The following is an 11,340-nucleotide window of genomic DNA, read 5'->3' on the forward strand; positions in this document are numbered from 1 at the left end:
ACAATAGATAACTGATGAGCCCTGTAGAATCCCACTGTTTACTATAGAGATCATCTGTTATCTGCTGTGTATCCTGTGCCTTTTTTTTCTTTTTGGCTTCCCCCATGGCTACACAGCAGCTTGTTTATATAAACTATACTAAAACTTTTAATAGCAAACACACTAGTTTAACCAGCGCAGAGCAACAGTACATTGTATTTCATTTCTCACCTTATGTCTTTCTGAAGCAACTCGCCGGGAAGTGGTCACAAGTTTTGTAAATGGAAACATTAATTTTCATTTCTTATCTTTGTCCTCGCTGAGTCGATTTCCAGAGTTTCAATAAAGAGAGAGCTGTTAGAATTGATACAATAGTTGCTAATATTCCAAAGGAGCTGCTGAGAAATATATTAACTAATTGTAGCAAATTGTAACCGTTCGCAATCTGCAGCTGGATTACCGAGTTACCAGACTGAAACACCAGAGACACGAATGTTAAATTTAACAAATGGAAAGCCTGTAAAGGTGTAAAATACATTTTCTAATTCTGATTTAAATTGATTCACAGATCTGAGATGAAAATCTTTACAATTTTACATAAATATTAATTTTTCACAGACAGGTGATGGTGTAAATGATGCGCCTGCCCTTAAGAAAGCAGAAATTGGAATAGCCATGGGATCAGGCACTGCAGTAGCTAAAACTGCATCTGAAATGGTGCTGGCAGATGACAACTTTTCAACCATTGTGGCTGCTGTAGAGGAAGGTCGTGCCATCTATAACAACATGAAGCAGTTTATTCGATACCTTATTTCTTCTAACGTTGGAGAAGTGGTTTGGTATGTGACTATAACAATTTAAATCTTGCCATCATTTAACAATTATGCATATTCTATGTGCTTAGGATATACATGATTTATGTTTTAACCCTTTCATCAGAGTGTTTGTCACCATTTTCGTAAAGGTTTATTGATTCTGCATAAATACCTTGTTTTAGTTAACTATTTTATCATTCAGAATCTACTCTTGTAGACCTACAGAGGCACTGCAGACTACGAGAAAATTCATGTTAACTTTAATCTGTTTATCATTTTATAAATGTGACTTATCTGTTTTGGTTTTTTTTATATAGCATATTTCTAACAGCTGCTCTTGGATTCCCTGAAGCTTTAATACCTGTTCAGCTTTTGTGGGTTAATTTGGTCACTGATGGTCTACCTGCTACTGCATTGGGCTTTAACCCCCCAGACCTGGACATAATGAACAAGCAACCCCGCAATCCAAAGGAGCCACTTATCAGTGGCTGGCTTTTCTTTCGTTATCTTGCCATTGGATGTAAGTACAATTCACTCCTATGGGATTTTTTTCTTCTGAACCTACAAACAGACAAAAAACACTTGATATTTTGTAATTGGCAATTGAGTTTGGTTTTTAAGGAAAAACAAATGACCAACTTTTACAGGTATACTGAAGCCTATGTAAAGTAGTTAAGTTTTTTGAGGGAAAAATTTCTCAATTTTTTTGCTTGGCTTCTGGTGCAGTTAAAGTCCCTATCATTTATTATAATATTTTCATGATATCCTCTACCTGTGAGTGGAGGATATCAGAGCATATCTAAAGCAGAATAAGGTTGCTGTAGTTCTAACCATGTTTAATGCTGTAAACGCCTTGTCAAATCCCTGACCGTATTCTGCAGTCTGTTTGCTTCTATTGCATAGCATATTTGTATATAATATAAAGGTGATTGTGTTTATGTACCTTTATGCTTACCTTCTTTCTCTATTGTACTTAATAAAGTTAAATACATATGCTTATTGTTTTCTCTTAGGCTATGTATACAGAGTCATTCAGTACATCTGCTGTAGCAATGTCTGTTGAATCTCATTTGTGCTATGAGCCCAGTCACCTCATACCTTGAATACTGGGATGCTAGTCAATCTGCTTATTATTTTTTAGTTATGTGTCAGAAGAGCTCAGAATAGTGATAAGGAAGGTTGTAGCTAGCTAACCTGAGACAGTGGCAACTTTGCAAGCTGAGCAGACCACATTATTCATAGAAGGCAGAGTTTAAAAACAAGGCCAGCATTATCTCAACCTTCACCTCTTAATATTACCTATAAAAGTGGGACAGAAATAAAGGTATAGTGGCACATCAAGTATCCTGACATATTTCTACAATTTATTTATATTATTATGTCTTCTCCTAGGCTATGTTGGTGCTGCTACAGTCGGTGCAGCTGCATGGTGGTTTATTGCTGCTGAAGATGGGCCAAGAATTACCTTCTATCAATTGGTACTAGTCATTTTAGCATTTTTCCCCCCCCAGAACTTTGGCACCCCTCATAGAAATCAATCAAAATGTTTGTTTCCCAGGTTGGCGCACCTCTGCTGAAAACCATTCTGAATTTGGTATAATGTGAATGCGCCAGTCTAAAGTCCGCATAAGGAGGCCGTATGATTAAGTTCAGCTTTCCTTGTCCTTTAACTTCTAGTACTAAAGCACATGGAATTTAACACCAAACTCGGTGTGATAAACTGCAAATACAATCTTTTATAGGCTTTTACTGAATATTACTGAACCATATTAAGCATTTTGTCAAATGTACTGAAATATTTGTTAGCACATACTTGCCATGTTATCCTCTTATGTAAATAAACTGTCCAAATTTATCATTTTAGAGCCATTTCCTGCAATGCAGAGATGAAAATCCAGATTTCGAAGGTTTGGAGTGTGAAATTTTTGAGTCTCCTTATCCAATGACCATGGCTCTTTCTGTTCTTGTTACCATAGAAATGTGCAATGCATTAAACAGGTATGTTTATTTCCTGTTAGCTTTAATTTAAGTGTCAGCCTTTTGAATACATTTGTAGTATAACTGATGCCCCATATAAATTATAAGATTTGTTTTATCCAATGTGTCTACTTTTGGGGGATTGTCCTTATTAAGCTACTGAATGTAGCAGGAGTTTTAATGGAAGATTAGACTAAGGTTCAAACAGGTATTGAGTGTGCAGTGCAGAAGTCTTTTCTTCTGACTGATGACTAGGCATTTCCTCTTTTCTTCCCAAAAGATTTTTATCTATAATAATGTGTTTTTGTGTGTGCACGTCTATCTAATATATAGCTAAAATACCAAATCACAAATTGGCTAAATAACTAACTAAATCTGAACTCTTATTGGCGTATTCAAATTACACAAATATAGTAGCTGTACAGTTGTTGTGTTCCAACTACTATAATGTAATGTGACTTAAAGGTTTCAGATGAAAAATAAGTGTTTGGACAATTGACCCCCCCCCCCCCCCCCCCCCCAAAAAAGAACAATATTCTAGTTCTTGACTGTGATCCTAACATTCAAATTTGTGTCTTTCATCAAGTCTTTCTGAAAACCAGTCATTGCTGAGAATGCCTCCGTGGGAGAACGTGTGGCTTCTGGGTTCAATCTGCTTATCCATGTCTCTTCATTTCCTCATTCTTTATGTAGAACCACTACCAGTAAGTGAATTTCAACCAAACACTTGGAACTTACTAAACCTGCCATGTTTGCCTTTGCTAACCGTTGCTTATTTTTCCTTCTGCAGCTTATCTTCCAGATTACTCCACTGAACTTGATACAGTGGCTGATGGTGCTGAAACTCTCACTACCAGTTATACTTTTGGATGAGACTCTTAAATATGTTGCTCGTAACTACCTGGAACCTGGTAAAGAGTGTGAAAAGCCTGCAACCAAAACATGTTCTTTTTCAGCATGCACTGAAGGGATCTCTTGGCCGTTTGTTCTCATTACGTTGCCCTTGGTTTTCTGGCTTTACAGCACCGACACTAACCTTACTGAAATGTTTTGGTCTTGACTGACTCTTTTACGGAATGGAAATGTTTAAATTAACCAGTTCATATTTTTTATTTTTTTTTTTATTTTGTTTAATGCAATTGTCGATTTCTGCTGAATTCATATGAACATAGCGCTGGTGACGGCAAGTTTGTTTTTCATAGTAGATCATCCTTTGCTTCCCCGCGCCTCCTGACCCTAAACCAGATGAGAGGCTTTCAATTTCTTTTATATACAATTCATGTTCATTGACATGTACAGAGAGCTAACACTATTTTATGCAAATATTTTTTGTAGATGGGGAAAATGCGCATGTACAGTGTTTTGTTTCATACAGTTCATTCTCATAACATGGAAGCAAAAAAGGAAATAGTCAATGGACTCTATCTGCAGAAAATTGGCAGAAGATTTAGGGAATGTGATTAAGTTGCTAAAACTCAAGCGCACGCTCTGTCTTTCTGCATGGTTTTTTGTTTTGTTTTTTTGTTTAATTCAAATCACTATGCTGTCTGTTTAAATGGTCGGTCTTAGCCATAAGCCAGTTTTTCTGCACTAAGCAGAGCACTGCTACCTCAGTCAGTATTTTGTTTTCCCACATTCCCATTTCACTGTTTGTGCTTCTCTGTTTACACCATTCAATGTAAGAGGTATGCCTATTCTTGCTTGTGCAGAAAATTCCTTTCAGGTTCAAATCTTCTTTCCAAACCCATAGCTTTTAAGGTTATTTATTTAAATGTCTAATGTATTTTATTGTAATAGACATTGTGTATTTGTTGGTTTTTTTTTTTTTTGCCAGTGTTGCCCATATTCGGGTTTCTATGTCTCAACTAGTTGAAAATAAAACCTTTAAACAGACGGAGGAAAATATAACTTGCCGTTTGTCTTACGACCACTTTATCACCCAAGTTCCTTATTTTCTTTCAAGGATTTTTTTCTACCTACATTTTGTAATCCTAATATGTGCGTGTGAATGGCAACTTGCACTGCAGAGTTAAAGGCTGAATTTCACGTGTTTTAGTGCATACATAACCATTCATCTGCTATTCATATTATATAGCAAGTAAGTGATCTGACCTCTGTTAATCAAAGGTTAGGGACAGAACTTGACTTATAAACTGTGTGCTTTATTTTATTTTTTTTAATGTACAATCTGTAAATAGCACATGACCAAATGGACATATTGTATAGAACTATTTTTTATTTTTCAGTGACACTAATATCTATCATTCCACTGTAATTGTTAGCGCATGTTTTCAAGTTGATTTTCTTCAGCCTCCACTGTTTGTCATTAACCGTCCTAACTCTGGCGTTTTCTCTCCAATGCCTTCCAAATTCCACCAACTAAAGTGAGTATCCATTGTCTGTGTTATAACACTCCGTCTCAGCAGGTTCATGTAGTGATGCAAGAAATTACTCTCTGTATTGTTGCTAAAAATAAACAATTATGGTTCCTTTGTCTTCACTGCCTTTGTCATAACATTACATTCCATTTAATTCCCTGAATCAAGTAGTTTTGTATAGGCTTCATAGGCTGCGTTGGTGATTGTATCTCCAGCTACTACAACAAATGTGGGTAGCTATCCTATGGACTGTGTCTGGTGCATGGAGCTTGAAAGATCAAATGAGACCTTCATCAGAATATTCACTTAATTCACATGTTAAAGGGATATGGTCCCAACCAATATCTCTCCTGTTATTAAACATGTGTTATTGGTGTTGTGCTATTTTATGTACAAAATATTAGAAGTTCCTGGCACAACGCTACATGAATGCTTGTTCCAGTGCTTAAATAAAAAATCCATCTTTTTGTTAAAATTTTTTTAGTAAGGCTTTTTATCCTCAAATTGTGTATGCCTTTCCTAATTTTTGAGATGTTTTTATTTAGCTCTTATTCTCATTCTGTTCTCCTCGCACTGTTAAATGCCGTTGTAGATTATAATCTATGGTCATAAAATGGCTTGATTGAAAGAAAGAAGATTGGAATTTTAGAAATTAAATTGTTGCGGCTTTTTTTTTATTCCAAGTAACGCACCTTTTACATTAAAAATTCTTATAAGGAAACCCTCCAATAATCAAATTATCCATGCACCTCCTAAATTTGTTTTGAAGGGTCATATTTGACCCTTAAGGAGCCACAAGTTGGACATGTGGCTCCATAAAGTTGCATTAATTTCTGTGGCCATCTGCAAGTCTGAATTTAATTTCTTTCAGACTGACGTAGAATACTATACTATAACCAATACTTGCCTGCTTATTCCATTGCTTCCACATACAGTCAGATGTAACTCGAAATCCCAGTATGGCACCTCCTCCAGAGCAATACATATCAGGGTGATGGCTACAAGATTCTTAAAAACCAAGGCTGGAGATATAACATCACAAGTGTCTGACCAACACTGCTCAGTTTAATTGCATTTGATACATTATTTTTCATTGTGAGGTATATTTAAGTACAGAATTATAATTGTATTTCTAACACCTATACTATTAGAATGACACTAAAGAGAAGTATCTGTACAGCCGAAGGGTAGAGAAGGGATTGAGACTGGGAACAAATGCAGGGACACATCAGAACACCTGCACCAATATAATGAGAGCTAAGAGCAAGAATTAGGCTCCAGGCGATAGTGAAAAGCATGGAGTCCTGCCCAGCAGAATCTATAGAGCCTTCAACAGGGCCTTGTTAAATGTTATGACAGCTGGAAAAAGGGATATTTAAAAGGTCAGTGTAAACCAGCCAGTGAGAGAAAGTTAGGGATGGAACCGGATGTGCAATAGCCACTCTAGTTCAATTAACCTTTTGATAAAAGTAATAAAAAAGAGGTGGGACGCTTGGTTTGTGTGTGAACTTGCTGGCTCCATTCTGTCATTCACATAATGGCACAACAATCCCACTTAGGTCCCCAGTTAAAAAAAAATTACAAGTTATTATCCCTTTGATTTTAGATTTCAATCACTGCTATAGCCTAGTCCTTCCTTATTTCTTTATTCTTAAGATCTCGGCAAATCGTGTCTTGATTAGTCAGCTGAACCTTTACATCTGAATAAATGTTTATATAATTGGCACAGAAGACAGGTAGTTCTTTCCATTTCACCCCTTCCTATTGTTTCCTGTGTCTGTACAGAATAACTAAAAATAACCATTAAATCTAATTGATTTGGCTTGTCAAATCACTGTGTGCCACTAACTTCACTGGTGCCACAACGGAATCCTCTAAAACTAAAATTCACTTAGCAATCTAATCATGTCCACCCCATTTAGTCCTGTCACCCAAATGTGCACCTATTTCTTAAGATTACTAGAAAACAAAGAATTAAATCCTAAATAATAAATCCAGACTTTGAATGGCCAGAGTTCCTATGTTTGAAAAGCGATTTTGGAGCTAATGAAAATGACTGGTTTTCTCTTTCTTCTGCTGGTTCTCCTTCAGCCGCTGTAACTGCTTTTTCTTTCTCTTCTTTCTTTTCAGAAAAACTGGAGTAAATCCCCCTTCTTAAACCAATTTTGCAGAAATTTAAGGTTGCTTTGTTGCGTGCATGTGTGTATTTAGAGACAGTTACCCAAACAGTTACAAAGAGAAAACTCTCTGCATGTGTAATAAGCTTCACAGAGTGTGCTATATGGAGGGAGAATAAAGGGATCAGCTCAATGAGTTCCCACAGAGATCACTGGATTGTTTGCTGCGCAGAGAAGATGCAATGTTTAATCTTAACACGTTAAACCCTTTTGCTGCTTGGGGGTCCAAGGAGGCCCTTCATCCCATCTGGTTCCAAGTCACCCTAGCATCAAATGGCTACAAGAAAAACCTAAGCAGCACAGCCAAGTTGCCATGTTTCCCGCCATATAAAATGTCATTGGTTCATGTACAATATCATTGTAGTGCATGCTTTCAGTTGTAAGTAGCCAAATGTCTGTATTTTCTCATCTCCTTTATAAACCGCTATGTACAATATGCACTTCTATTTATACATTTCATTGGAAAAAAAAAAAATAATAATTACAGATGTTAAATGTTTAAGATGTAAACTCCAGTACAACCATTTCATAGTTCATTTTTTAATTAAATTTTTTTTTTGTGCAAAGGTAACTTTTGCACTGTAATAATGTAACTTATTGAATTTTAAAGAGGTTAACAGAATTTGGTGCAATACAGATAATATTGTGATGCATTTATTTCAATCCAAGTCAGTTACTGCAAACGCATGTTTGTGCTATAGACAATTGTAAATAAAAACCAGTTGTTTATTTTAATGCTGACGCAAGCATCATACAGACGTCATGGTTTCAGGTGAATAAAAGTTTGTTCTACTCTGGACTCTGCTGTAACTTTGATTTGTTCTTCCCCCTCCAGGCCGTTCTAATCTTATTTCTAAGATTCCTTTCCAACTTTGGAAAAATTCCCCTTTTTGTAAGTCAACCTTGATGTTTGCTGATTGACTGTGTGCAAAGTTGTTAAGACATTTGTGTCATGGTCAGGATAACTCTGGGCTTCTTTCCTCTCCGCATACAGCCCTATTTATAGAAATTGTCCTGATTTCCAGGATGAATTGGTTTCAGTTACATAAACACACGTTGGGGATATTTTCTAACCATCATTAAAACCAAGTCCTACTCTCAAATTATATAGAGGTTAAATACTGGCATACATATCAGTTTATTTATATAAAGCTATGTATTTTAATTGAAAGCAAAATGAGAGCCATGTAATAAAAATGCAATCACATTTAATATGAAGTGCCAGTTTTTGAGAGAGTGTAGTAGAGTGCTTTTTTTTTTTTTTTTTTTTCATATTTTTTTTTTTTACATATAGTGGGATGATCAAGAATGTATTTTAATGAAAAATGAATGAAGTATATGCAAGCACTGTTTTTTTTGTTTTGTTTTTTTTACTAATCAGCCTTATATTGTGACATTTATATTCTATGTATACAGTATATTTTAAGTCCCTAAGCTCGGTAAGTGACAGCAGCACAGAGGAACAGATCTTTACTGCTTAAGGACTGTGGTTGCCTTGAGCTGGTACAGAATCCCAAAACATAATGTACAACATTTCTAGTTTACTTTTATAATGAAACTTCAGCTCTCCTTTAAGATCACAATAGCTTTGGATTTTATACTTGTTTAAAGTAGAAGGAAAATCTTTATATGCTTGAGGTTGCCAAATGTTAGGCAAACCTAAGCGATTGTATTTACTTACCTGACCCCTGACCCCCCTGCTCCTGTCAGCAGAAAACTGCTTCGGCCCTGGGTTCTTCCCAGCGAGCACCACTGAGAGATCCTCTTCCTGGTTCTTCTTGCAGGTGTGCATGCACAGTAGAGTGAAAAGCCAAACTTTGCCAAAAAAGCTGGCAATTTCATTCTGCTGTGCATGCGTCTGCCCTGGGTAATTTCAAGAGCGAGGAATACAATCGCTCCTTGGTGCTTGCTGGCAGAACCCTGAGTCTCTGCAGCTTTCTGCTGATAGAAGCACCAGCCTGGGGTGTCGGGTAAGTAAATACAACCACTTGGGGGTGACTCATTTTTGGCACTCCCTAATGGTAGATTAGGGAGTGCCTCTATTGAACCCACAATAGTGGTTTCTAGTACAAGTGCTGTTTTTTTTTTTTTGTTTTGTTTTTTTTACACAAGACATTCCTTTATTTGCTTTAGTAGCCTCTGAATGACACTGCTTAGAGTTATGCAACTTGTTATTCATAAAACCCCCAAATTAAGGATGCCCCCAACACTCACCATCTAGCAAGTTTTTTTTAAATAAAAGTACAAATAATGTTATTCCTTAGTCATTAACCTTCTATTTGACATACTTTAGCAAAGTAGATCACATTCACACCAGTATATAGGTTTTTGCTCACCTCCACATAGAAGGCATTTAGAATGGCCAGGGATGAAACTAGGGGTAGGCAGAAAAGGCAGCTACCTAGTGCACAACGATTGGGCGGTGCTGAGCAGCTACCTCTTCTGCCTACCCATAGACCTGACTCAACTGGCACTTGACTTGCACATACGTGCAAGCATCGTTACCTTGCACGTGCATATGCGCACACATCGTTACTGCACGTACGCCTGTGACATCACTGTACATGTATGTGGGGCCAAGCTACCCTGCTGGGTTGCCTAAGGTGCCTGGCCCGCCTATGAACAAGATCTATTATGGATAAAACCATGTTGGCACAAACTCCATTATATTGTGATTTGCTTTCCTACCTCTGAAGCCAAATTAACAGGCCTGTAGCACCATATTAGCAATTCGCCAATCTCTTGGCACCATGCCAGACTTCAAGGAATCCTAAAAAATTAAGTAAATAGGTTTACCAATCAAAGAGCTAAGCTTCTAGTGTCTTCTGAGTTTGCTTCTGAGTAACCCATGCATCATTAGTTATATTATTGCAGTTGGGTCTATTAAAAGGAAGTCTTCACTGGTTCCTCAGATGAAAAATATCTCAGAATATCGTTTTTTTGCTGCCTTCATCGACCAACTGACCTCTGTCTCTCTCTTTTTGTTTTTTTTTTACTATTTAAATATCTAAAAATTTGTTTGGATTAATTTTACTCTTCGCTGCATTACCCATTTCTCTCTCATTATCTCTATCTCTTACCAAGCATACCAACACTGCTATAATACCATAATTGCTTTGCAATTTCTTTCCTTGGTTACAAGGGGAATCTACTGATGTATATTTATTCAGATATATATATATATATTTATATCCTAGTAGGTTCCTGAACTACCTGAGATAAAACGTGTCATTATTTATGCGTGCAGATATGGAAAAAGGTCAGAAAGTCTATCACAGATAATTCTTCCCTTTTCCACCAAACACACCAGTTATACCAATGCAGAGCATTACTACATTATATTTTCATTACTGTAACACACTTTCATTATTTTGGTGTTTCTGTTCCTTTAAGTAATTGCTGTCTGCACATTTTATTATCTGTGTTTCTAGCCCTTCAAAGGTTTGAATATTTTTTCTTGTTAAAATGACCTAATATGGAAAGCCTACCCTATTTCCAAGGAATGCTGTATATTCAGGTGAAGAAATTAAAATTCTACTTGAATGCTGAAAGAAAGGATAAAGTGTTTTACTGTGAAGTGATAGGATTATAAAGCATTATGTAAATAAGAGATTAGAACTACTGGGAGAACTCGGTTATATTCACGGGTTTCCAACACAAAGGTGTGTCCTTGTCTTTATTCTACAAGTGTTTTCAAAGTACATGCCTCTTATTGACTGTCTTACCTCAACAGTCACACCTAGAAGTGACTGCTTCTCTGCGATGGCAAGTCACAACCAATATAGAGGAGAGAAGTTAATAAAAAGAATTTTAAAAGAAAAGAGGAGAGTTCAGTCTGTGCCAGGGCATACAAAGGCAAACTGGCTGATTAATCAGTGATATACAGTTGTGTTCAGAATAATAGCAGTGTGTTTAAAAAAAGTGAATAAAGCTCAAAATCCCTATAATACACACATATACATTGGGAACACTGCACATTCTATTATAAATCAAAACATGAAGAAAAATGTATCA

At 36.5% G+C, this 11,340-nt stretch overlaps 1 protein-coding gene across 2 annotated transcripts in view; it reads left to right on the top strand.

Moving 5' to 3' along the window:
- Positions 1-8,125, top strand: part of atp2a2.S (ATPase, Ca++ transporting, cardiac muscle, slow twitch 2 S homeolog) — a 31,355-nt gene extending 23,230 nt beyond the window's left edge. Inside the window, exons 15-21 of one of the 2 annotated variants that reach the window (XM_041575496.1) lie at positions 598-818; positions 1,112-1,314; positions 2,187-2,272; positions 2,659-2,792; positions 3,358-3,475; positions 3,562-3,682; positions 7,280-8,125. In XM_041575496.1, the coding sequence (XP_041431430.1) occupies positions 598-818; positions 1,112-1,314; positions 2,187-2,272; positions 2,659-2,792; positions 3,358-3,475; positions 3,562-3,682; positions 7,280-7,293 (897 nt within the window). In that variant the 3' untranslated portion in view covers positions 7,294-8,125. 2 annotated transcript variants of the gene reach the window in all.
- The last annotated feature ends 3,215 nt before the right edge of the window (positions 8,126-11,340 follow it).

The sequence above is a fragment of the Xenopus laevis genome, chromosome 1S, assembly GCF_017654675.1.
Source record: "Xenopus laevis strain J_2021 chromosome 1S, Xenopus_laevis_v10.1, whole genome shotgun sequence".
In the NCBI taxonomy this organism is placed as follows: Eukaryota; Metazoa; Chordata; class Amphibia; order Anura; family Pipidae; genus Xenopus; species Xenopus laevis.